We start from the raw sequence: 27,668 nt of genomic DNA, 5'->3' as shown, positions 1-27,668 counted from the left end.
ACTTAGATTAAAACATGAGTCTCCCTGGTGTCTGGACATGCCCAGACATGACCCGCAGATGCAATGAGATCGTGAAGTTTCTCTAGTAACTGCAGGCCAAATCAACAGCAACCCTAGGAACAATCATTCTTTCCTGCTGCTGTTTTTCTAACAGAACTAGAGCACACACATTTTTGATCATCATTTTACTTGTTATCTTTGAAGCAAAATTTTACAGTCTAAATTTCAAGACATCTAATGCAACTACAGCTTTGGATGACGTCAATCAAACTCAGGTAAGATATTTAAGATGCAACTGATAATCAGGAAAAAAAGTCACATCAACTAGGTGGAAGCAGTAAGCATAGAGTAAAATTGAGCAAAATGTAAAGTAACTTATTTTGTAATGACGTCTTCACGAAATTTATAACTCTTCATGTTGTTAGCGGGATGGAGGATAGTTCTGCTAGTTTTATTTATTTGTGAACATTTAACCGACATTTTGTAGCATACAACATCATGCCTTTCTCAAACACAGGAAGAATGAATACAAAATATAGTTATTTACCAACGATACCTTTCGCATGTTAATTTTACAATTAACTGGCATTTTCTACTTCACTTTGATTCCTTTCACTTAAGTGTTCATAAAACAAACTATGCTGTTGGAGGGAAAAATCTATCTTTTATTTTCAAAGATAATGCTAAAATATACACAAGTTTATGCTTGGGAATTTCTTGAGTTTTAATGGTCTGTATTGGGAATTTGTGTTGAATGTTCCTGATGACTAGCATGTATATGTTATTAGTGGCATCTATGAGACCATTTGCTGGGCTTAGAGATCAGTGTTTAGCTAAGAAGTTTCCCTTTGCAGACTGTAAGGCTTTTTGGATCAATACAAATGGGTATTATTATACTGTGTACAGGAAGACTACAGTGTGGGGAGGCTACTTCCTATTAAATTCCACCAAGTCTGCAATCATAAGGTATTGTATATCCTCTCTGGGCTCATCAATTAAAGGAAAAGAGAGGAAAGACTAACTTAAAGGACAGAAATATTAGTGAAGATGGCACAAAAATGCTGTCACTGCCCGCTCAACGCCTCCTACTCCAGATGCACACACACACACACACACACACACACACACACACACACACACACACACACACACACGTTATCAAATGCGAAATAGTAAGAGCCAGGAAAATGAAACTGTCCCAAGACTTTGCTTCCACAGACCTCACTCTTAATGTCCAAATCTACCCTTGCTTCAAGGATCTACTCAAAATCTCACCTCCTTTAAGACTGGTGTCTGTCAGCTCTTCTTGAAATCCCCCTATCCCCGCCCCACAGACACACACACACACACACACACACACACACACACACACACACACACCCGCGCGCTTCTTCCTATTAGTAAAATCTATCAGTTTAGCAACTTCATAGTACTGTCTGGAACAGTAAATAATGTGTGCTCATTTTGTGTTATCACCTCGACTGTCTGATGGGTAGTAGAACCAATGCCCTTTATTTAGGTGCCGAATATGTAACAGACATTTAAATAAAACCGGAACCCAAAGTGGGAATGGTTTCCTCAAGGCTTACCATGAGAACACAAAAACAGGGACTTTGGCGTTAAAGGGGCGACACTTTGACCACAAGGGGGTTGGTCCACTGTCTGACTAGAAGAGCCGCCCTCACCTCACTGCGTGGCCCTGTAAAAGGCAATCCTAAGAAAGAACTCAGGTATTGACAAGGGCAATCCTGCAGGCAAGAGTACCCACCCAGGCCTGCTCCTGCGGGAAGGCTCCAGCCTCCAGCTGAGGTGCCTGAGAAGCTGTTTCTGAGAATGGGCATGAGCGCAGAGTGGATTTGGGAGCTTCTTGGGCTATAGGGGAGGAGAGATGAATGTAGGTCTTTGCGCTTCCCACTACACCATGAAGATAAACTTCTCAAGAACCTGTGTCTCCATCTCCCAGGCCCCTTCCCAGGAGGCTCTCCTGGAGCCCGCCCATTGCCCCTTCTGGTAGCTTCTGCCTCCCCTCCCCCACTCGCCCCGCCCCCTCGGCCTCGGGGTTCCAAGGGCGGTTGGTCGCCGAGCCACGGCCACTCGGCCAGTAGGAGCTGCCGGGCGCGCGGGGTGGACAGAGCCTGCTGTAAGAGTTGAGGCTGGAAGCCGAGGAGAAGTTGTCGGAGGCGGGTCAGACCCGGCGTGAGGGGAGCAGGAGTCTGTCCCGATGCCCAAGGGACTGGGGGCGGAGCGGGAGGGTCTGGGGGGGACGGCGGGGACAGGGGGCCCGGCGCCCGGGGGTCACCTGGGGTCGCGTGCGGCCCTGCGGGGTATGGAGGGGCCCCGGGAGCCTGGAGCATCTTCTCTCGCTCCGCCACCCTCGGCTGTCGGCCGTGGCGAAAAGGGGGCGAGGGGCCGGACCCTCGGGAGCGGCAGCGGCGGACGCCCGGTGCTCGGTTTGTAGGCAGTGTAATTAGCTGATTGTACCGCGGTGCTGACAATCACTAACTCCACTGCCATCAAAACAAGGCACAGCATCACCCGCCGCCCGCTGGAGGAGAAGCAGGCGGCCGCAGCCCCGCTGACTCTGCAGAAAGCGGAGGCCGGAGCCGGGATGCGTCAGCGAAGGGGCCCCCGAGCACGAGGTCGTAGTGCAAGTAACCCTCCCTAGGAGACCAGCGGCCTCCTTTCGGGACCGTTCGGCTACCTGTGTCTAGGAGCCAAAGCAAAAACGGTTCATTGATATGCAAAGAGAATCGGTGTACACCGGCCTTATCATTTAAAAAAAAAAAAAATGCCTGGAGGAGCCCCCCAGAACAGTTCCTGCTGTGTGCTGTGATTCACTGCCTGTTTTCCACTTCTGAGAAAGCTATCACCAAGGCAGCGACTATAGTCAACCACAGCTTGGCTGATGATTTGCTGGTCACAACCAACGTCTGAGAGCACCAACTTAACAGACTGCTGGCTTTTCTATGAGTCTAGTTACTAGGCAGTGTAGTTAGCTGATTGCTAATAGTACCAATCACTAACCACACGGCCAGGTAAAAAGACTGAGAGTCCTCCGACTGAGCCTCCTGTGCATCGTCAATTTGCTAAGGACAGGGCCCTAGGGAAATGCTCACATACCATCTATTATCTACTAAGTGTTTTAGGCAAAAGAAAAACTACCACTTAGCTGCTGGGTATACAATATGTGCTATATTTGGGGAGGGGGGCGGTACTTTTCAGCGATTTTTAAATACATTGGAAAATAGAAATTATCCCTTAGCTGATGTGGTCATTATATTGATTTGTGATTATAAATCTTTGGACTTTGCCTGACTCTATATTATTAACACTCTGAAAAATAAAGTGCCACAAAAAAAATGTCAGCTATCGATATTATCGTGTATGTCCATTGCCTTTCCAAAACTGGCTTTAGGATGCCCACCTCAGCTCCTGTCAATCCCTAAAGTAATTAAATGGTCAATTCCTATAATCACACATGATTATAAACCTGTTTGTAAGAATACATTAAAAACGTTTTCATAATTTTTCACGGGGTTTGAGGGGAGGACTCCACCGGCTTTACTAGTTTTTTGGTTTTGTTTTTTATAACGGTTGCACTCTAGGCAACTTTTGGCGTTAATAATTAGTGAACACAATTTAAACCCAGCTTGTTTCCTAAGATTTATAATAAAAGATTTGGGAAGCTTTTTTAAAACACAAAAACTGTATCCGTGGGTTCCTCTCGGCCCAGTTCTGATCTAGGACACATTATGCCGCCTTGATGTATCAACGCAGACCGCGGGTTGGGGGTGCTGAGCCTTGGCAATCTTGTCCAACAGAGGAGCTCTTTAAGTTCACTTTATTCAGCTATTTGGGGGAGGGGACGCTGATTTAGGATCTAAGAGACTTAACTGCTCTCCACTGACTCCAGGACTGTACACATCACAAAGTTGAGGCTTTGACTCCAAGGCTTGACTGTAGCCCCGAAAGCTGTGACCTTGCGACAGAAGCCAGCTGCAGATGGGCCACAAGCGCTCGAGGAACCTCGGATCCTAAGGAAGAAACTCGGGCCTTCCTGTGTGGTGACCGTTACCAACTGGACGGTTCTCCGGTGGGGGCGGGGCAAGGGAGCTAAGGGAAGCGTCCTGAGTCACCATGGAAACGGGGTCCAGAAGCAGTCCTAGCGGGAAGGAATCCCACGAAATCTGCTCCCCTGGATTACTGGTGTTCACCGGCTGTTCCGAGCAGGATGCCAACTTGGCTAAGCAGTTTTGGCTCGGGGCGTCCATGTATCCCCCTACCGAATCTCAGCTGGTGCTGACCAGAGACAGCCGTCAGAGGCTACCGGTAGCGAGGCATTCTAAAGCCCATGTGACGGGTGAGTAAGTAGTAAGGTTGCCTCCTCAAAGGAGAAACTGCTCAGCCTAATTGTAAAAGAATCAACTGTCTGGGAGATCCAAACAAGCGGTAATAGGTATATGCAAATATATACACAAATAGTTTTGAAACTGCTGCAATTCTCCACCGCAAAGACGGTATCATTGTTACATATAAAAATACATCCTAAGAGTCCCTTAAATGAGGGCTTCTATTTGGCAAGTAGGATGGGTTAATCTAAGAAAATGATGTGTATTGGCTAAAAAGACATTAGGAAAGTATTTACATAAGATTGAGTTCAAACTTGAAAGCCTGAGAAAAAGTTGGAGGCAGAATCAAATTTAGGAACCACGTTCCCTGACAGACAAGCCTTTGGCCAAGGATGCATAAAGTGTTCTTATTCAATATTAATAGGTTTAGAAAATTAAAATATCTTTAATGTTGTCTGCTTCTCCAATAACTTACTTTCCATTTGTATTTCTTAGAGAAGAGTCCTGCCCGGGCCTTCCCCTTTCATCATAACAGTAAGTACCAGGTTTTAATACCCTTCAATCAGTGGACTCCCCAGACTGTCCCTAGGACTTTTAGAAATGTAAACATTTACACTGAAGTATAACTAAGTTGTATACCCCACATCTTGCCTCGGGGCCCACAGCATTCACCCAGAAGATAACTTCCTGTAACATGTGACTAGAAATGTTGATTAGCATCTGTGATGCCACAGGCACTTCCTCTCTAGAGACTGGTTCTTGCCTCTACTCATGCTAACTCACCGTCTAAAGGGATTAAAGGATTCCCAACGGCATAGATAATTAATTCAGTCTCCTGCTATTTATGAACCTGACTATAAAGTTTCAAGACAGTATATATTTGTGTCCCCTCCTGCTCTATTAATCCATACCCAATTTTATGCCAATACTATAAGAATCATGATAAAGTTATTTCAGATTAAATTTGACTTTATTTACTCTAGAGGAGATGAATTTCTTTGCTAAAGCCCAAAAGATTCAAGAATCTGAAGAGAAAGCAAAGTATCTCCAAAAGGTGGGTCAATGCTTCATTTCTTCTGGTTTTCATTGCTCTTCTAAATAATTTGGATAAATAGTGTTTGTTCATTGGTGCTGAAGATATTTTACTTTCAAACACATGCAGATAAAATACGTTTTTCAGCTATTTTGGCCTTGAAAAGCTTTTTTGTTAACATTTTAATTAAAAATTTGGAAATTCTTGGGGCTGGAGAGATGGCTCAGTTGTTAAGAGCACTTACCTCTCAGGGGACTCAAGTTTGGTTCCCAGTGCCCATGGCAGATGGCTCACTGCTGCCTGTGACTCTAGTTCCAGGGGGGTCTCTCTTCTAGCCTCTGTGGGTGGGCACACACACACACACACACACACACACACACACACACACACACACACCTTTTAAAAGCCAGGCCTAGTAGCACAGACCTCTATTTCCAGACAGTAGAGGAGCAGAGGCAAGAGAGTCAAAAGTTCACAGCTAGGTGCTGAGGAAATGGATCAATGGTTTAGGATGCTTGCTATGCAAGCATGGGGACATTAAAATCATCTCCAGAACTCTTGTAAAAAGCCAGGTGGGGCTGCACACTATTGTAACTCCAGTGCCGTGGGAGATGGGGACTGGAAGATGGCTGGGGCTCGGGGCTAGCTCCAGGCTCCGTGGAAGACCCTGTTTCAAGGGGAGAAGGCAGAGAATACAGCAAGATACCCAGTGTCCTCCTCTGGCCTACACACGCAAAGAGGAGCACACATCAGCACAGACAGTATGCATGCATCCCTCATAAAACACACACACCGACGCAAATTTAATAAACACATAGCAAGGATACTTAAAATAATTCACAAATATCAAAAACATTCAAGGTTCAGTGGAGATGTAGAGTTAGTCCTGCTTGGGAAACTTGATGAGACTGTTTTATAATTTTAATAAAAGTTAAAAAAAAAGGGCTGAGGATATAGCTCAGTGGTAGAGCACTTACCTAGCATGTGGAACGCCCTGGGTTTGATCCCTATTACTATAAAAAAAGAATCCATTCTATTAAACTTTAGCTATTCTTGGTCTCTGCCAAAGCTCACAGGAATATCAGACTTATAGAACATAGACTCACTTTTCAAAAAAAAAAAAGCCTCAAACCATACACAATAGTCTAAGAACAAAAATACTTTTAAAATGGGAAAATGTGTTGTCTCAATAGGTCAAAACCAAGGAAACCAAAGCATGAGTCTGTCGAGTCTGTCATCTGGCCCTGTTTTAACTAAAGACTGATAGTAAACACATTGGTGTCCTGAAGCCTCTTTCTGGCAGCCATGTGATGGAACTAGAGCTTTTAACTCAGCAGTTAATACGATGATTAATAGCAACACTTAGTTTGATTCATGGGTAAACTATTTCAGTATCAAAGAGATAGAATACCTATTTTGACCTAATGTGTTTAATCGCTGAACATATTGGCAAACTCTAAAGGATATACTGGGAAATCCGCATAAATTACACATCAAGTCACTTGACTTTTCTGGTCACAACAGTTCCCTTTAAAGACTACTGGTGATTATTTCAAATAAATTGATTAAAAATACTTAGAATGTTAAGTACCAGACCCTGTCTCAAAAAAAAATAATAATATTTACTATGTGTTTATAACAGAATTTTACAGGGTTTTTTAAAAAAAACATCGTGTATGTGAGAAAGTGCCAGTGGGCACATACTCCACTGCATGCATGTCAAGGTCACAGGACAATTCTCAGGAGTCAGTTCTCACTTTCCATCTTGTTGAAGGTTTTTCTTATTTCTGCTGCTGGCTATTCAGGCCAACTGGCTGGTCTGTTTCCAGATGATCCTGTCTCTGCCTCCTGTCTTGCTGTGATTACAGATGTGTACCACTACATCTGTCTTTTACATGGGCTCCATCATCATATTTGAGTTTTCAGGACTGTGTGGCTGGTGCCTTTACCCACTGATTTCTCTCCTCACCCTTTACAGGGATAGCTTTTCACTTTTAAAATCACATTTATTTATTATTTGTATGTGATGCATGTATGTAGGTCAGAGGACAACTTGTGTGAGTGGGTTCTCTCTTTCTACCATGTGGGTCTCAGGGATAAAACACTGGTAATCAGGCTTTACAGCAAGTGCCTTTTTATTCACTGAGCCATCTCTCTGTCCCCTTTAATTGGATTTTTTAAGCCTAATTTTCATTACCGCTAAGAGTATAGCTCAGTGGTAGAGTACTTGCCTAGCATGCATGAAGCCATAGATTTAACTCAATTCATGTAACACACACACACACACACACACACACACACACACACACACACACACACCATTGAGCCACAAATGGTGACTCATCCCTATAATCCCAACAGCAGGGAAGCAAAGGCAAAAGGAGCCTCATGAATTTGAGGCCAGCCTTAGCTACACAGTGATTTCTAGGCAAATTCAACTGCTTTGGTACTTTTGCAATTTAATTTTCATTATGGTTCATTTTAGGAAAGGATTAGAAATAAATGTTAAAAACAAACTTAATAGTCAATTTTATCAGCTTTTGTCAAACAGTAAGAATGATGTGAATTACAGGGGACTGTAATATTTTACACCACATATAAGTAATCTTAGAACAGGCTTCCATATCTTGTGTCCTTTTAATTTATTAACTACTCAATTCCACATGTTTCTATTGAGAGCTATCTTGGTACATGTACTACGGTAGTTGCAGTCAATGATTATGATGTATTCTTACGATAAATGTGTATGATAGCACAAGAACATATCAAACTGGGCATAGTCGTATACCCTTCTAATATCACCATTTAGGAGGTTGTGGGGAGCAGATGAAGTCCCCCAGTGAATTGTTCAATATGAGTGCAGGCAAGTATGTCAAGGACCTCAGTGCCTCAGACCCATGGGAATGGCAAAGCCTTCCCTGGTCCTTGTTTGGCAGAGTGTTAAAAAATGTGACTCACAGATTCCTCCTCCCAGATGTTTACAGCCTGAGACTTCTCCCCTACCAAGATTAACTAAACCTCACTCCTTGTTCAGGTTTATGTAATAAGCCTGCCTCCTCATTCAGCTGTATAAAATAAGCAGGCTGACTTTCCTGGCTGCTGCATTTCCACTAGAGGGCATTTGTGTATGTGTGTCTGTGTGTCTATCCTTTCTTCATTCCCTGGTAGGCCCAATTTTGTTTCCAAGACTCATCTGTGTGGGTCACAGCAGGAGGTGGAGGAAGGAAGAAATTCATGAGTTATGGTCTATAAGCCTGGGCTATATAGAAGATCCTGTTTCAAAAAACAAAAATGCAGAAACAAATGCCAGGTGTGGTGGTGCACACCCTTAATCCCTGTACTTGGAAATTCAAGTGAGACCCTGTCTCAAAACCAACAACAAAATCTCACTGGAGGTCAAAATTAAGGTTAAGAAATGAAGAAACCTTCCCAAATCACGGAGGTTTGAAAATTGTTTCTTCAGCCCGCAGTACACTTTCTTGTCACTAAAATGCCCTTCCTCATCTGCCTTCACGGCCTGGCTCCCATGACAGCTTGTGAAAGCTTTCCCAGAGGTTACCTAGACACCGAGTGAACAGGGCCTTCTCAGTGCTTACAAAGTCAGAAACGGTCTCTCGGAGTGCTGTTTAAAGGCTCTGATCTGTACTTCAATCACCCATGCTTCTTTCTGTCCTGCTAGATTGTAGGCACCGTAATTAGCTGACTTTAGAGACCACAGGTTGGATCAGAAGCATAACTCGGCCACTTACTGCTTATATGACTCAGCAATGTACTTAAACTCTATCATAATCAGTTCCCTCAAATAGTTAAGAAGAAATTATTTTTTAAAATATCCACCTCATATATTTGATGTAACCTATATAAAGTAGCTGGCTGTAGTTTACCCTCCATAATTGTCCCTTATAAAAGGTAGAAGTCATGTCTCATTTGCTTAACTCAATGTAGCAGGAATCTTAAAAGTTATTAATAAAATCAAACCTGAGGCGAGTTATTAGGGTCCATGCTGGTAGATCAGAGATACAGAACAAACCACAGCTATCTCACCTTGCCAATTCCTCAGTTGGTCCTGTTTCCTCAGACTGGAAGCCTCTGAGTCCTCATCCGGAATGGGTCTCAGCTGAATTACTGCTCAAAAGCCTGAATGCTTAACCAGCCACATGCTTAACCAGCCAAATGCTTCTAGTTCCTGGTCCTCACGCCTTATATATCTTTCTGTTATCTACCACCACTCCCTGGGATTAAAGGCTGGCTTTCTGGGATTAAAGGTGTGTGTCACCATGCTTGGCTATTTCCAATGTGGCCTTGAACTTACAGAGATCCAGAGGGATTCTATCTCTGGAATGCTAGGATTAAAGGTATGAGTGCCACCATTTCCTAGCCTTTGTATTTAGTGGCTGTCTGTTCTCTGACCCCAGATAAATTTATTAGAGTACACAATATTTTGGAGAACACAATACCACCACATCTCCTCTCTTTTTGTCTAAAATTAAAAAAAGCTTATAACTAATACAAGAAAAAACTATCCAATAAGTATATACAATATATACAGCCAAAAATTACATTAATGATGTCTAGTCCATTAACATTTGACAGATTCAGATAAAAACTCCATTATATATATTAACAATGTCCAGTCCAGTAATGTCTGATAAACTCAGACCAAAAAATTTTCATTACTTATCTTATTTAAAACAAGTAGTTCCTTTTTAAAAGTAGATTCCATAATCTCCCTTTTTATCTTATCATATCCATATTCTTTCTCTTTTCTTTTCATAATAGATTCATTAGTCTACCTTTTGTCATTTTTATATCTTCCCCTTTTTCTTCAGTGTAGATTCAATGATCTACCTATTTATCCTATTATTTCTTTGTCTTTTTTCTCAGAGTAGATTCAATGATCTATCTCATATCTTATTCTCTTTTTCTCTTTGCTTTCTAGGGGTGAAGATATCTTTAGGGAATCTTGAAAAGAAAATTTTTGGGTTAATCGTCAAGTCCTGTATCATTTGTCCATTCTCTGCATAAAAGGAAAGTTCAGGGCTTGTTTCAAGTCCTTGTTCGAGTAGTCTGTCAGGCTGTATCATCTCAGCTAGTCCCCTCAAATTGTCCTGACCAGTTTGTAGTCCGAAGTCGATTTTTCCATGGTGTTAATCGGCTTAATGGCTTTATCATAGTCCATGTGGAATCATCATTGTAGGATCCTGTCATCTTTTTGAAGATTTCAAAGTCACTGTTAGACATAGTCATGGTTTCCTGCGGCTTTTTTTTTTTTCCTCCTCTGTGGTTTGGAGCAATCACAGTCTGACAAATTTCTGTCTCTCGGAACCATGAACATTCTCCCCTAGAACAGAAAATCTTCACAACAATTTCTCCCCACCATTTGTCTTGCCAAACTTTTCCAAACTGACCTTTGACGATGCTTTCTTGTAACACGATGGTCCTGGCAATTCTTCTCTGAACCAACAGCAGTAAACCCTTCGTCCCAGGTAGCAGCATCACCGCAGTCACCAACATGATGAGAAGGAGCTGGCAACGTGGAGCAGTAGCCACTGCTTCCATGGTCCCACCACTGTTTGTGGCTCAGTCTGGGCCAAAGCTTCTCCCAAACCTCCTAGGCCGGCTCAAACTCGGGATCCTACTGCCTCTGTCTCCTTCAGCAAATCCTACCGGTGTGTGCCACCATCACCAGCTGAGTGTAGCTTGGGCCTGAGCTGGGGCTCATAAGGCCTCAGGCAAACAGCTTTTTCATGAATTCGTAACACGAACGTTGGGCGCCATGAACATATAATCTATGTAATTAATCTACTATGGCTGAATGACTGCTCATACAGTAATATTTTTGTTGGCATTGGTAGTTTTTGTTCTTGCTTTTGTTGGGTCCAGGAGGTTAAACCCAGGGCCCCGTGCATGAGACATAGGACCACAGTTCTACCATCAGCTGTGCAATGGAGCAAGTTTATTCCTTCCACATCTGGAAACTTTTCTAGGTTGATAATCTTTTGCAAGAACACTTCCAAATGCACAAGCACATCTGCTATCTTGTCAATTTTGCTTTTATCTCATGTGTCTGGATATGAGAGGAGAGAATGTGACTCCATTAAATATTAACACAGGATCTAGTTTTGGATACTACTGCTTTTCTGAGTCTCCAATACCCTCTCTGCATTGTTGGTTGCTGTGGGATGGTTTGTATGTCAAATTGCTCTGATTAGTCAATAAATAAAACACTGATTGGCCAGTGGCCAGGCAGGAAGTAGGTGGGACAAGGAGAGAGGATAATTCTGGGAAGCGGAAGGCTGAGGCAGAGAGACACTGCCAGCCACCGCCATGACAAGAAGCATGTGAAGACACCGGTAAGCCACAAGCCACGTGGCAAGATATAGACTTATGGAAATGGATTAATTTAAGATATAAGAACAGTTAGCAAGAAGCCTGCCGCAGCCATACAGTTTGTAAGCAATATAAGTCTCTGTGTTTACTTGGTTAGGTCTGAGCGTCTGTGGGACTGATGGGTGACAAAGATTTGTCCTGACTGTGGGCAAGGCAGGAAAACTCTAGCTACAGTTGGTACCACCATTGGTAATTTGTAGCTTGATGGTAGAAAATGAATGGAAGAAGACATGGGTTTTTTTCTGTGTTACCTATTTAATTTTTCCCATATTGTGAACATAAACATTAATAAGTATATCCCAGGGATGTTTCATCTTAAAGAGGTGAAAATCTTTCCCTATAAATTCTCTTGAAGATTCATTCAACCATTTTTTTAATATTAATGGAAACCTGAAAATTTCTTTTCCATTTCTCTGAAAGTGGCTTTACAACCCTCTTTCCCAACAGATATTGATTTTTCAGTGGCCAAGGTTTTAAACTTTAATGTTACTCTCCATTTTGGAATATTTTCCAGGGATACATTATAAATGCTTTTCGTTAGTGGACAAAATGCTATTAATCACAACTACTATTTCAGTGATGGATACCAATGGCAGGAAATCAAAAACAATTGAGCATGTCAAGATTAAATGGCTTACTGTGTCCATAAAGGAAGCCTTATAGCACTGTATTGGACCATTATTTTTCCTTTGAGAGTTCTAAGTAGTCTGAAAACATAATAAATGAATAGTCAGCTAATTCTTTAAAATCATAAAACTAATTTGCTTTCTAGTTTTGCCACCTTAAGAAAGCTCTTTAGCTGATTATCTCTTTATGAAAAGAATTATAAATAATTTATTTGCTAGGAGAGTGAAGAGGTCAGGACAATATTTTAAGGAACATACATAGAAGGTGCATTGGTAATGTACATCTGGAAGCAATTCTAACCTGAGGGATGTAAACCAAAGGTTTTTAAGAGGAAAATGTGCCATCTGTAGTCCAGCATCCCAGACAGGTTCTTTACTGAGAATGGCTTTTCAGTCATTCTGTCTCACACCCTGTGCAACCAATACCGACCATACATAAGCCTTCCCCAGAAGTTTGCTTCATGGTTCTTGCTTAAATCAAAAGCAAGTCATGTCATGATGTCATTGTTCTTAGAACCTTAGAATCCTCACAAAAGTATTTCTAGACCCTGTGGTATGAAATGGGAAGCTTTTTCAACACGATTGCCTATTATCCTGCACTTCCAGAGTAGTAAAAGGGACACTTAGAATCATTATGTGAGCTTCAAAGAGCCAATGAAAGACAACAGAGTTTCCTTAGAGCTGCTGCAGGGCCATTCTGATGGAAGCTCTGCTGTGTCAGAATGATGGGCTAGACAAATCCCTAGACAAATCTAAATGAACCTAGTAGGAGTGTTACCTGGCCTAATGTAAAATAATATTTATGAAATTCTTTTTCTACCATTAAAAGAAGACAATTGGGCCGGGCAGTGGTGGTGCACGCCTTTAATCCCAGCACTCGGGAGGCAGAGGCAGGTGTATCTCTGTGAGTTCAAGGCCAGCCTGGACTACCAAGTGAGTTTCAGGAAAGGCGCAAAGCTACACAGAGAAACCCTATATCAAAAGAAGAAGAAGAAGAAGAAGAAGAAGAAGAAGAAGAAGAAGAAGAAGAAGAAGAAGAAGAAGAAGAAGAAGAAGAAGACGACAATAGGATTGTTGGATTCCTTCTCAACAACAAAACATACTTGGTTACATTTTACTGTTCCTAGTTCATCCCAGCATACTGGAACAATCATAAAAGCAGATTGCATTTTGTGTCCACCATTTTCCAAGCCAATTATGAAAGACTAATACATTCGTATTATAATATCACAATTTTTAAAAATTACTCAGTATTAGGAAAAATTTTGGGGAGATGAGGAATTGCCTCAATCCTCCTTAATACCATTCAAAATCCATGCAAACACACTTTGGGAAAAGAATCAGATTTGGTATCAATAGCTAAATGCCTTTGCCCCATAAAAATCCAGTCCTACCTGGGCAATGGTGGCAAATATCTTTAATCCCAGCACTTGGGAGACAGAGGCAGATGGATCTCTAAGTTAGAGGCCAGCCTGATCTATGGAGCAAATTCCAGAACAGCCAGGACTACACAGAGAAACCCTGTCTTGAAACAAAACAAAACAAAACAAATCCAGCTTTAGAATTATATAGAGCTTTCTTTCAGATACATCTGTTTCCCTTTTGTCAAAGATCAGTACATTTTGTCTTCCATGTGCTTCACCAGAAGAACAAAGTGAAAACATTTGAAGCTATTAGGTAAGGACTCACATTAACCATCCACTTATAAAAGATAAATAAATAAAGCTACTGAACATAAAATGATGCAAAAAGGATATTCTGATGAATGAATCATTGAAGACATGCACAAAACAGTTGAAATTGTTGAGTTGCCACACAAATCTCCTGCTGAGCACAATCTGATCCTCTGCCTTCATGTTTCAAATCATACTGTAACAAGTATCCTTTGTGTGTGTGTTCCTGAATGTGCAACTTTGCTATTTTAAATGGCCTCCATGTACTGAAGTGCCCCCTATGTCACTAAATATAAAAAGACCATGATGCAACTTATGGAGAAAATGCACACATCATATGAGCCTTGCTCAGGCCTGAGTTAGCATGCTATTAGCTATGATTTCTATGCTGATAAATCAACAGTATATTTTGAAACAGAAACACACATAAAACAAGGTTATATGTATAGTTCCAAGGATTAAATTATGTAACCAAAGGCTGTCAGGAACCTAAGACCAATGGGTTGATAGTCACTATTTATTGTTTTTGATGACTTTCTAGAACATAACACTGCAAATAATGATAAGTGTACTCCCAGAATTGATCTAATCATAGTTTAAATGTACAAAAGTGTCTGGCTCCTACCACACCTCCCCACATCTACTTACCATAATTACCCCTTAACGCAACTTGTACTATGGTCATTTGAACCACTTCTACTTCCAAGAACCCACCAAAGATAAAAGACAGCTCTTGGGTGTGGTGAAAATGTTTTCTATATTATCTTTGAATCTCTGGTGTTTCAGATGACAAATGTTCCTAGTGAATATGATAGCTGTTGGAGTAGGTAATGCTATATGTCTTGAATTGGACATTGTCTAGATGTTACTCCAGACACATGAGGACCCCCACCCCGTGAAATGCAGGGTCATGGAGCTAACATCAACTTTATAAGACATTGGCCAGAAGCAACTGAAAATTCTGTTGGCTTAAGAGATATAAGAAAATTAGAGATGAAAGCCAAATACATCATTTCAAGCTCAAGAAGGACCAAGCAAAGCTGTAAAAATAAAATGGGTAATGGGATGCAAGGTTAGGAAAATCTGCTTTGAAAGAATTGTTCAGCCAGGAGGTGGTGGCGCACGCCTTTAATCCCAGCACTCAGGAGGCAGAGGCAGGTGGATCTTTGTGAATTTGAGGCCAGCCTGGTCTACAGAGCGAGATCCAGGAAAGGCGCAAAGCTACACAGAGAAACCCTGTCTCGAAAAACCAAAAAAAAAAAAAAATTGTTCAAGATTTATTCAAAATATATATTATGTGTGTCAGGCATTGTGCTAGGCACTAGAATTTAGAAATGAACAACACAAAATATGTTTTAAAGACAGAAAATTAGCCCTTGTATGAAACTTTCTGTCTAATCAAAAAGAGAAACATTTATTAAGGGATTGTACATGGTGATAGGAGGACAATAAGGTGCTATTGATCCAGCCAAGAAAAACCACTAAACTGAGATTTGAAGGAAGAGTGGGGTAGCCAGGGCAGAAGAAGACAACAAAGGGAACATGGAGAGGGCAGTCCAGGCAGCAGAAAGAGCGTGAGCAAAGACCATGCTAGGAAGGGCATGACACACCGTAGAAGTCACAGCATCAACATAGACACTGAAGAGGAAGGTGAGGCCATAGCAGAAACAGGAAGATGTAGGAAAATGCTTAAAGTGGAGGATGATAATATCAGGCTTTCTTGAAAAAAAGACCAGAGTCTTTTCCTATGGAGAATGTAGCAAGAGGGGCCAGAAGTGTGGAAACTAGACTGGAGGCCATTGTGGTCATCCAGCAGGAAGGTGATGGTATCTTGGAGACAGTGGTACTTGGGGAAATAAAATAGATTATATGTTGGATAGAGAATGGAAGGCATAGCAGGTATCAAAAATAGCACAGTTTTCTGGCTTCCATACCAGGATGGATGGTGCCAGATGATGATTAAAACTCACCAAGTTGAGTTGTTTTTGAGCTAAGCGGGTGAAGCTGTCGTGTGGCCTGTGAAAATCTTGGCTAAAAAGAGAAGTATGGGCCTGGGAGAAGTTTGAGAGCCATCTGTGTGGGGAGACCTCTACCCCTCCTTTTGGACAGGATAGGAAAGACATATCTGAAAGATGAGCTCAACCCCATTTATCCATTCATCCTATCTGTGAAATGGTGAGAATATTAGTCTCAATAGTCCTTTGTCAGCTGGTAAAAGCTTTGATAAATACTGCAGACCAAATCGTCAACAAAAGGTATTTCAATCATATGCTGAAAGCTACTCCTAGTATATGTGTAATTTATAAAATTTTAAATTATATTATATGCTCATATTTTCCTCAACATCAAAATATCACATTGCATTCTTTAAATATACTTTTTAAAGTGATTTAAAAATATTTTTAAAAATATACCATGCTAGCCCTTCATGCATTGTGTAATTTTTTTTTTTTTTTGCGGGGTGGGGCGGGGACAGAAGGTTAGTTTTTTGTTTTGTTTTTTAGTGGGAGGAGTGAGACACAGTCTTACTTTAAAGCCTAAGCTGCGCTGGAACTCACAGTAATCCTCCTGCCTCAGCCTCCTTAATGCTAGGATGAGCTACCACATCTGGCAGTATGTGAAAGTTTTAAAATGGAAGCTACATTCTTTAGGCAATTACTATTTGTTTTATATTCACACATATGTAACACAACTAAAAATAAATATGTAACAGAGCCAAGAAAAATATATTTTCCTCCCTAACAAAAAAATTCATACTTAATTGAAATCTATATTCTTTATAAAGTCTACATTTAAAAAATTTTTGTATTCTCTCTTATGGAATGACTTGTTTCTTCATTTAATAAATGCTATTTTTAAAATGAAGCTTATATGTGTTAGAGCAGAGAAACTGAGCCAAGATAGAGCTATTTCCAAGAAGTATGAAACGGTCTTAGTACTGCATCTTTTTCTGCAAGTCAGCATCTTCTCCCTCTGATTAATAACCCTCTATCACATTCTGTCCATTCCCATAGATCACTGCAGTTAGCCCTGTTTACGAAACTCAGATTGCTTCTAGAGAAAGTCTCTTCACTGATTATTCAGCTGGTCTTTTACACACAGTAGATTATTTGAGAGCTAACAGTTCTGCGTCTTATTACAACAGTGAATATATATCCACACTGCAGCAAACGCAGCATCCACATGGCGTGTTCCAGATGGCAGGCACAGACAATGGCAAGTTCATGGCTGAAGCTGAGCAGAGTTTTTGTCTTTTCAAATCAAGTCCAGATAAGTGGGCTTTTTCTTTTACTGATAATTTTACCTTAAGCCAATCACACTTTCTACCCTCCATAAGACTGCATTTGTAACACACATGTGAAATTTGGTCTAACGATTAAGATTCTGTGAAAATAAGAAGAGAATTTCCCTAGTTTACTCCTGATCATAGACACAGAATTAAACATTAAATGATAACACCTAAAGAAAATGAAGATCATATTTTTTTCTCAGTTTTTCAAGACAGGGTTTCTCTGTGTAGTTTTGGTCCTGGATCTTGCTCTGTAGACCAGCCTGGCCTCAAACTCACAGAGATCCAATAAAAGTCCCCTTACTACATAATAATCAAATCACTAAACATACAGAATTTAAAAAATATTAAAAGCTGCAAAGGGAAAAGGCCAAGTAACATATAAAGGCAGACCCGTCAGAATAACATCTAACTTCTCAATGGAGACTCTAAAAGCCAGAAGGTCCTGGACAGATGTTATTCAGACACTAAGAGACCACGGATGCCAGCCCAGACTATTATACCCAGCAAAACTCTCAATCACCATAGATGGAGTAAATAAGCTACTCCATGATAAAACCAGATTTAAACAATACCTATGCTCAGATTCGGCCCTACAGAAAGCACTAGAAGGAAAAAATCCAACCTAAGGAAGTTAGATGCACCCATGAAAACACAGGCAATAGATAACCCCACACCAACAAATCCCAAAGAAGGGAAACACACAACACTACCACCAAAAAATAAATAACAGGAATTAACAATCACCAGTTAATATCAATGGACTCAATTCGCCTATAAAAAGACACAGGTTGACAGAATGGATATGAAAACAGGATCCATCCTTCTGCTGCATACAAGAAACACACCTCAACTTCAAAGACAGACATTACCTCAGAGTAAAGGGCTGGGAAGTCTTTCCAATCAAATGGACTTAAAAAGCAAGCTGGTGTAGCTATCCTAATATCTAACAAAATAGACTTCAAACTTAATCAAAAGAGATCAAGAAGCACAATAGTTGATACTGATTTTCATTTTTGAAATGAAGACTGAATGTCAGCCCTCCCTTCAACCTGTCCACATATCTCTTTCAAAAGCTCTAGCAGGTGTTTGAAACAACAGACACATGAAGTGTGGAGTCAACTAGAACTGGAAATGAGTTTGAATCCCGAGTTTTACCAGTTACTGCTTGGTTTAGTGACCCTGAGCAAGGGTGTCTATTTTTCTGTGTAAGAAATAATATGTGTTGTAAAACTAAACTCACACAAAGCCTGAGGCCTAGAAGTTACTCAATGGAAATGTGTTTCAAGTCCTCTCTGCTTTTTTCCCCTCCCATTCATTTCAACATTTTGAAAGGATTAAAAGAAATGTTTTCTCTCACAATAATAATGATGTTTAATAGTTACAACTTTTTAAATGACCACCATTTGCCATTCATTGTATTAAGCATTTTTATCATCTCCAGTTTTCACAACTGTCCTCATAGAAGAGAAATAAGATTTAGGAAAGTTGATTTACCCAAGACCACAAACTTCTACCCTATTTGAATGATTACAGCTGGGGGTGGGGGGGAAAGGAGGAGTTAGAAGACATAGTTAAAGATACCATCTGTCAGGGCTGGAGAGATGACTCAGAGCTTAAGAGCATTGGCAGCTCTTCCAGAGGTCCTGAGTTCAATTCCCACCAACCACATGGGGCTCACAACCATCTATAATGGGATCTGATGCCCTCTTCTGGCATGCAAGTGTACATGCAAATGGAGCACTAATGACATAAAAATAAATAAATCTTAAAAGGTTCTTTTTTAAAAAAAGATACACACTGTCATTAATCTCAATGTGAAATTGGAATTCAAGCCCAAACATACCTAACTTCATTAACTCATGCTACCACTTAAATTGTCTGGCTTTGAAAAGCCAAGAAGTGAGAACTAAATGTTTTCAGAGTGATACAAAGTTTGTTAACCACCCAATGCACACTAAATTTATATATAGTATCATTGATGTAATCAACTTTTATCAGCTATTTCTTCAGGAATAGCATAAATACAAGTAATACAATTACACTATAAAGTAATTATCAAAAGTTAATGTTTTAAGTGTTAATTATGATCCTCCTATAGTATTGTTTTAGGGGTTAATTAAATTATCAAATGTTTTATAAATGTGAACTTCTAATAAATAACTCATCTAAAATATGGTTGAAAATGAGCTACTCATGATGTAAATTGCAAGGATTTCTTCTCACCACTAAATTGCATTTAGCTTTCCTGGAAGAAATTTCTTAGAATAGTTCACAACATTTTGTTCAGAGGACATGGTTGTTTACAATAGTTTTGTTATTCATTCCCAGGAAACATGTCCAGGAAGCAGAAATCAAATGTCATTTGAAATCTTTGTGTATGAGGTTGTAGTTACTAAAATCTATTCTGATAAAAAAGGACCTGAAATCCAAGGAAAAAATGAATATATTTTTGTCCTGTTTTTTTTAATCTTAATAGTATTCATCTTTTTATACCAGAAGCATGTGACAATTCAACTTTCCTATCATGTCTCAAGAGTTACATAGAAAAGAATTATAAAAGTTTGCTTGTAAGAGGATTTTTATAACTAAACTTACCCAATTTTTAATTTCTTTTTCTAAAACATTGAGGACTATATTTGGCTACTACCTGTGTTACACAATACAATGATTCTATTCATATAACCCTGACTCAAGCAATCCAAGTCCATAGAAATTCATTAATAATCACATTGTAGGCATTTCTGAGCTCTAATGAAGGATAAAAGGATGGTGAGGTTCTAAAAGAGAATCACAGCAACTAAGAAAGTGGGGAGAGTAAGCGCACCAGAGTAAGGTACAACATGCTGTGTAGTCACATGTGGGAGTGACTCATTCCAACTGAGGACACATGGCATGGAAGAGTTGAAGAAACCAACATGGAACCTGTGAGATGACAGCATCCCAGGTTGTACTGGCAGACACTGCTTTATTACCTGTAAAAGTTGATAGGTCATACAAAAGTTTGCTTAGGTGTAAAAGTTTGGTTTTTTCATACATTCACTAAATGTGAGATATAAAGTACAAATCTTCTTCCAAAATATTAAAGCTTCGTAGGCTTGTAAGGCAAAATTTGGGCTGGGAATGATAGTGCACACCTTTAACTGTGGCACTCAGGAAGCAAGGGTAGGGAAATCTCTATGAGTTCAAGACCAACCTGCTCCACATAGAGAGTTCCGGACTGAACAGGGTTACATACTGAGACCCCGTTTCAAAAAAGAGTTTTGAAATAATAAGTAAAAGGCATTCATACAATTTAGTGCAAATCCAAAGCACCCAGTAAACCTGGCCCAATTGCTGGTACCAGCTGCCAATCATGGGCCCTTTTCTCTGTCTCAGGGATCCTGGTGTCACTATCTTCTTCTTTAGCTGAGCTATGGAGACTGGAGAATAACCCCAAGGGATGAGCAATGTGCAGTTTGGATGGTGTTGTGCACTGCCTCCTCTGTCCCAAAAGCTTTTTCCCTATCCTGTCTATCTCCATCATGGAACTCACCCTCTCTAAATCTCTGAATCCCTGTCCCCACACACACCATAGTGTGAATGAAGGATTCTTGATCTCGGTTCTGTCCTTGTATGCTCTACTAAACCCATCATGGAGCACTAGAAACTATCCACTTGAGTTTTTCTCCATAAGTGTGAAGTCTTCTTTCTAGGCAGGAATTGTGTCTTGTTCAGCCACTAACATAGCAGTGTGACAGTATAAGTGCTTATTATGAATTTAAACTAAGCTATTATTTTTTTAAAAAATGATTTAGAATACAGTCAATATGGAATCACACTGGAATGGGGTGGGCCCTAATCCAATATGACAAGTCATCAGAAGAAGGTGACCCCGACTAGCTGAGAAAAGGAAAAAGTGGGTGTCGAAATGGGGATAAGAGAGGGTAATATGGGGTGAACATGATCAAAATACATTATATACACATATGAAAGTGTCATAAATAAACCCCATTATACATAATTAATACGTGCTAATAAAACTTTAAAATGGGCGTAGTAAAAAGAGATTTTTGAAGGCCGGGCGGTGGTGGTGCATGCCTTTAATCCCAGTACTCGGGAGGCAGAGGCAGGCGGATCTCTGTGAGTTCCAGGCCAGCCTGGGCTACCAAGTGAGTTCCAAGGAAGGCGCAAAGCTACACAAGAGAAACCCTGTCTCGAAAAACCAAAAAAAAAAAAAAGAGAGAGATTTTTGAGGTTGCTTCTTCCACAATAGGATATACTGTTTTATGATTAAATTTGTTTCTTTAAGTAGAACACTAATAAAAAAATAAACAAAACCCGCTCCCCAGAGATGACTGTGTGAGACACAGGAAGAATACTATGAGACAGCAAAGGCAGAGACTGTAGTTCTGTAAGCCAAGGAACGGCACAAATGGCCAGCAGACCACTAGACCATAGGAAGATGTCCAGAAATCAATTTCAGAGGAAGCATGGCCTTGCAGACTCCTTGGATGTGGATATAGCCTCCAGAACTGCAAGAAAAGGTGTTTTAAAGCAAACAATGTGTGCTCCTTTGAAACAGAAGCCCAAGAACAGTGCGCAATACATTTGGGTGGACAAACTGACTTGGGATTTTCCCATCTCTGAAAATGTTTTTATTTTCACTTTGTATTTCTTTCTGTTAGCCTTGTTCTAAACAGAATGTCCTTTTCCCTGAGTTTGTCTGCTCTGTAGTTTATATACGGATATATCTTCATGCCTGTGATAAACTGGGTTTTATGCTTATGAAAACTTACCTAGTATATGAAATCTGATGGCCAAAAAAAAAGGGGGGGGGGAGAGGTACAGGAAAAAGCTTTGTTTTCAATTGCAAGTTCTAAGGCCAGCACTCTTTTGTTGTGAGCTCAGGTGAGGCATGATCTCTGGATTTACTGATCCTATAACTAACTGCCATTTAGTATCAATTTCTTTTGGTGGTCAGTAGCTAAGACTTTGTCATCAGAACTTCCATTGAACTGCTTGAGTAAATTGTTTAACCTAATTCTGCCTCAGTTTCCCCATCTGTCAAATGGAGGAGGAAATGTCAAATTTCTGAATTGTTAAAATCATAACAAAGTATTTTAAAGATTTTTAAAATAGTTCATATGGTAAGGTCTAAATAGAAGTTGGTTGTTATGAGCAAATAAAATCTGTATGTTTAAAATGAAAACCAAATTACTCTGCATAGATCTATTGTGGAAAGCATTTTAATATCCTGCTAATGCCAAAAGAAAATGAAAAATTCCACCTTCCACAGATACAGGCTTTATTGTTGTACCAAAAGGCTCACTCTTTGTTTTTCTTCAAACAGGCTAAAAAGAGAGATGAGATTCTCCAACTCTTAAGAAAACAAAGAGAAGAGAGAATTGCGGTAAGAGCGGCAGTGGGGCATTGGATAACAGACTGAAGGCATACATGATCTGTGCAAATGTTCACAGGCTTCACAGACTGCCCTTTAAATCTCTACTCTCATGTCGTAAGCCTTCTATGCACTAAAGACTGGGAAAACATGAGATTAAGTAACCGGACAACCCATAAACCAGAGAGAGTTCCAGAAGTCTGTACCTCTGACGGCAGAAGAAATGAGGTGATTGCCAGGGAATTTATTGTTCACAAATTTAAAGTTGTAGGCTATTAATATGGACTACTTTACTGCTAATGATTTGACAATGATTGATCTTTGTAGAGCACAAAAAATAAAAACTTAAGTCATTAAAACCTTTATAAAAATAACTCACTAGAAATATATGGATGTTCAAACACACACTCCTGAATGAGCCTCCAATTCTTTAACCCGAACACTTCCGACTCAATAGTTTTCAGATGTAAGAATCTTGTCCTTCTAAACTCTGTGATGATTTTACCTTAGACTGTTTTCAAGTGAATACATTTCAGACAGAGGAAGTAAACATTTTTCTTTTTTTCTTTTTTCTAGAAAGAACTGATTTCATTACCTTATAAACCTAAGGTCAAAGTACCTGAAGTAAAGTAAGTTCACTTCCAAAACGTCCTCATCTTTTTATTTACTGTCTTTAAAGAACATTTTTGTTTGTCTCCTACCAACAAATCTTCTGAAAACCTACACCACTATAGGTATGTAGGGATGCCTTAAATCAGCATCCTCCTCACTGGACTCAAGCCTGTGTACATCTGCGGATGTGCACACGTGTGAGTGCACAGTGGAGGGTAGGTCCTGCAGCCTCTGTGTGCTTCCCTACCCTCTCACCCCGGGCCATCTCACCTGCCTTCAAGCCCTCCCAGCCCACCTTCCCACGATCCTTAGTGAATCCTCCGGTCTCAGAGATGACCAGCTCTGATCCCACCAGTAATGTGGCCACATTACCTTGTCGGTGACAGAAGGTTAGAATGGGACAGGAACACACTCTAGAAGAATTTGAGGAGACTTAACAGGACTCTGGACAGGATTCTCTTTTTTTGCTTTATTTAGAGAAGAACAGTTGTGGAAGCAGTAGTATTTTGATTATTGCATTGATGTTGAGTCCAACTCCTTTAAGGTCAGCAAATAGTCTTTAATAAGAGAGATTATGTCTACATAGATTTTTTTTTAAAAAAAATCACTAATTACCTATCTATATTTTCTACATGATGCTTCACAACTTAGTTTCTTGCTTTCAAGCAAGATGATTTGACTTACTGCCTGTGAGTGGAGGAAGACAGCATAAAGGAAGGACTTATTAACTGACCCAGATGATGGATAAAGACTGCTATTTGAACAGCACAGACATGTCTGTGTGCCTTAGACTTTGCATGCATTTTTACAGAATACCGTGATACTATGTTCGTTAATTTGTCTACAAATTTATAGTTTAAACCTAATTTTAGTGAATAAATGAGTTTAGTAGGATCATTTACTGGAACAGGGATGATTCAGAAACAGCTATACCAATGAAAATGAAGTCCTACCCCATATCAGCTTTATACCTCTTACAGAATTTAACATTTGGCATGAGGAAGTATCATTTGGGCATGGAATCCCAGAGAGGCTTTTCTAAGGGTCTCTTGAGAGTCTTATGACCCCCCTTCCCTCTAAAAGTGCATGTTGACAGCCCCATTATCGTAGACCTAGCTATGTGTTGTGTAGATTATTGCATTGCTGTGACTCAGGGTCAAAGTTAGAAAGATAATTTTAAATTTTAAATTCTCATTTAATTTCTTTTGCAATATATTCTCTCCTTAATCCCAAAGCCTGAGTTTCTTTCCATTTCACAGTGACATCTTCCTCTGAACTTAAAGGTCCTGTGTGTACCATCCTTTTGGCAATCACACACTACTATGTGTCCAATTTTATAATTAGCTAACTCGTTACCCTTAAGTTATTTAACAGTTCACATAATTTTAAGCCTTGTCTATAAATATATTGTAAGCTCCTTGAGAAATTTGATCACCCAACTTAAGTGGATATTGGGATTCAGAATATAGTTGTTTTTAAAATCTGGAATACCAGCTAATTAAGTATTAGTTAATTTGGAAATTGATGCCTCTATACTGTACACTAACTTATACAAACATTTCTTAAATTTGGTAAATACTTTTCCCTCCATCTTGTCCACTCTGCCCCAAATTCCTACACACAGTGATGCAGGCTTATAATTTCTCACTCAATAGATCTGCTCAGGATAATCTGCACCCTTTCTAGCAAAAACTAAATGCATAGAGATGCTTTAACAGTGATATACTTAGTATTCACCCTGGTAGTTGTGGGAGCCCACAAAGGTTTTCTAGTGAGATCTGAGCTTGCTTTACACAGCAGGGCTGCATTAGGAGATGGCTGGACCACGTGCATGGTCACCAGGTGTCTGAGATGGTCTGAACTTGGCTGTGCTGAGGGGAGGTCTTTTGCTCCACCCTTTGGCATTCCTTTAAAAGCCCTTTTGTAGAGACAGAAGGGGCTGGTGGGTTTTGACCCAGGCCCTCCCGAGGCTATCTATCCTATGTTTCTAACTGTCTCTCTCCTCTATACTTCTATCTACATACTTCTCATTTCTCCCTGCTCAAGAGTATCCTGGGGGAGAAAAAGAGGGAGCTGGTCTCCCTCAGGTAATATTTGCATTTTCAAGGGAGACTGAGTAAAAGTATATAGGAGTAATCAAATAAATCAATTAGGATAGGAGGTTATGGTTCATGCCCTTCATATCACACTTCCCAGTGTGATAACTATTTCTCTGACATGTGTTTCATACTTGGTCACAAGCCTTAATACACATTCAGAATCTACAATGCTGCCTACTGGGGAAATTCTCAAAAGTCATTCCCCTGCTACATTGTGATCATGCTGACTGCATTCTATTGTACAAGAATTGACTCTTTTTGCTGCCTACAGGGAAGTCTCATCAGAGTCAAACAAACAGGACCAAGAAGAAGTCAAAGCCTTGGAATGATTTGATTGACATATAGTAGCAGGTGACTGACATGTATTCACCTTTGAAGTAAATTATGCTTACATCGGGATCACTAGGTAAAAGATGTGCATATTTCCAGAAATTTGACAATTACTGAACATTCATGCTAAAACAGACTACAATAAAAGTTAAGAATACAGACAGGTGGATTTTGTCAGTTATTGAACATTTGTGTCTATTTATTGCATACTATTGTGTTTGATGTCATACTGTAATCATCTTTCTCATCTTAAACATCCCAAACTCCTGGTTTTTGTTTTATTTGAAGGATATTTTCAGAATGTGTATTTTTATTTGTATTATGAATACTCAATAAAGAAGAATAAGGAGCTCTATTTGCCCTCTGACTCTGGTACTATCAGCAAAAATAATAAAACAAGGATGAAAAGGCATTCTTACAAACTTAAAGACTTCTCTTACCCGTTTCCCCAAATTTGGCTTATTCCATTTCTAGAATAGGTCTGAAACCAGGGCTGAGTTGCTACTGGGTCTATGAATAATTGGCTCAGCGTGGCTGTGTCTTATACACAGTTGCATAATTCAGTTGCCAACCTACTTCACTCAAATCCTACTCCTTTTGGTATATATTAGAAAACAGAAGATTAAGGATGTATCCCTCTGTACTGTCAAGAAGAAAAGGTATCCTGTCATGTTGAAGTATTTATCGGACAGGTGGCTACTGTGAAGACTGACAGAGCAGGTTGTCAAAACCTAAAGTTTAAGGTCATGTAACTAATACCCTTTGCTCTGATTCCATGTTCACTGGGGAGTCTTCCTTGCGTAAAGGAAGACAATATGCTTCACAGGCCAAGCATTGGTTTACCCTAGGTTTATAATTCTCAATGTATGAACATATTACAGGTTAAGCAACTGTCATCCAAAAACCTGAAATCAGAAAGAGGTTGAATATCCAAAATCCAAATATTTTTTAGTACTGGTATGACACCACAAATAGAAAATTCTGGACTTGGCCTCATGTGAGGGTTGCAATAAAAATATGGGCACACTAAAAATATAGTAGAAGGTGCTATGGAGATGGCTCAGTGGCTATGACTGTTTTTCACATAAGCATGAGAAGCCATGTTTGGATCCCCAGCACCTGTAATCCCAGACCTGTAGGCAGGGACTGGAAGATCTATAGGGGTGGCACGGCTTTCACTGGCCTACTAGTCTAGGCAATTGGTGAGCACCAACTTCATCAAAGACACTGTCTAAAAGAAATAATATGGAGAGTAAAATAAGTGCAAAATAAGCAGTGAAGGAAGACACTCAATGTCAGTGTCTAGCCTCCATACATGCATGCACAAGTACACACACACACACATATATGTGATATATATATATATACATATGTATATTATATGTATCACATATAAAAAACAGAAATATTATATTGCAGAACATTACCTTCAGACTATGTGTAGAAGATGTATAGGAAACAATTTTGCATTTGAAATTGGGTCCTATCACCAAAACATCTCATTATGTATATGTAAACATTCCAAAAATGCAGAATACTCTTAGCCCAAGCATTGTAACTGGTGGTCTCTTAGTTAACTTTGAGCTCATCAAGCTGAGGAATGGATCTTGGGCCAAAGAAATTTTACCAAGAAAAACTACATATTGTCTGCCAGGCAATGGTGGCATATGCTTTTATTCCCAGCACTTGGGAAGCAGAGGCAAGCAGATCTCTGTGAGTTTGACATTAGCCTGGTCTACAGAGCAAGTTTGAGGACAGCCAGGGCTACACAGAGAAACCCTTTCTCAAAACACAAAAAAAAGAAAAATTACACATTGTGAGTTTTCTTTGCAACTAGTCCTCCCACAGTGACACATTCCTGTGATGCCAGGTAAACAGTTATTGCTG

General features: G+C 40.0%; 2 protein-coding genes across 7 annotated transcripts in view; one reads left to right on the top strand and one right to left on the bottom strand.

Annotated features, from left to right (window-relative positions):
* Btg4 (BTG anti-proliferation factor 4) overlaps window positions 1–27,668 on the bottom strand; it is a 125,213-nt gene that overhangs the window by 33,703 nt on the left and 63,842 nt on the right. For 2 of the 4 annotated variants that reach the window (XR_013052478.1, XM_076575358.1), the window contains exon 1: window positions 1,769–1,974. The exons of the other annotated variants lie outside the window; for them this stretch is intronic. Coding sequence is in view for 1 of the 2 variants with exons in the window: in XM_076575358.1 (XP_076431473.1) it covers window positions 1,769–1,841 (73 nt within the window). In the remaining variant the exon portion in view is untranslated. Of the gene's footprint in view, window positions 1–1,768; window positions 1,975–27,668 lie in introns of those variants that run through there. 4 annotated transcript variants of the gene reach the window in all.
* Window positions 110–25,940, top strand: Hoatz (HOATZ cilia and flagella associated protein). 3 transcript variants are annotated; one of them, XM_006972328.3, is made up of 7 exons: window positions 110–275; window positions 3,914–4,360; window positions 4,845–4,883; window positions 5,333–5,403; window positions 22,693–22,752; window positions 23,317–23,369; window positions 25,723–25,940. In XM_006972328.3, exons 2-7 carry the CDS (start codon window positions 4,138–4,140, stop codon window positions 25,778–25,780), a joined length of 504 nt encoding a protein of 167 aa, XP_006972390.3. In that variant the 5' UTR covers window positions 110–275; window positions 3,914–4,137; the 3' UTR covers window positions 25,781–25,940. The 3 variants fall into 3 exon arrangements, with proteins under 3 accessions (XP_006972390.3, XP_042136855.2, XP_042136856.2); XM_042280921.2 differs by lacking the exon at window positions 110–275 and adding an exon at window positions 2,071–2,140; XM_042280922.2 differs by lacking the exon at window positions 110–275 and adding an exon at window positions 2,166–2,184.

This window comes from Peromyscus maniculatus, chromosome 7 (assembly GCF_049852395.1).
Source record: "Peromyscus maniculatus bairdii isolate BWxNUB_F1_BW_parent chromosome 7, HU_Pman_BW_mat_3.1, whole genome shotgun sequence".
NCBI lineage: Eukaryota > Metazoa > Chordata > Mammalia > Rodentia > Cricetidae > Peromyscus > Peromyscus maniculatus.
Note: the sequence above shows the minus strand (reverse complement) of the source record. Positions and strands in the feature narration are given on the sequence as shown.

Bases quoted from the DNA above. Each gene is read 5' to 3' on its own strand.
- Hoatz (XM_006972328.3), top strand. From the start codon at position 4,138: ATGGAAACGGGGTCCAGAAGCAGTCCTAGCGGGAAGGAATCCCACGAA. The intron at 5,404-22,692 runs GTGGGTCAATGC...TTCTTCAAACAG, and splicing joins AAGCAAAGTATCTCCAAAAG to GCTAAAAAGAGAGATGAGAT. The intron at 23,370-25,722 runs GTAAGTTCACTT...TGCTGCCTACAG, and splicing joins GTCAAAGTACCTGAAGTAAA to GGAAGTCTCATCAGAGTCAA.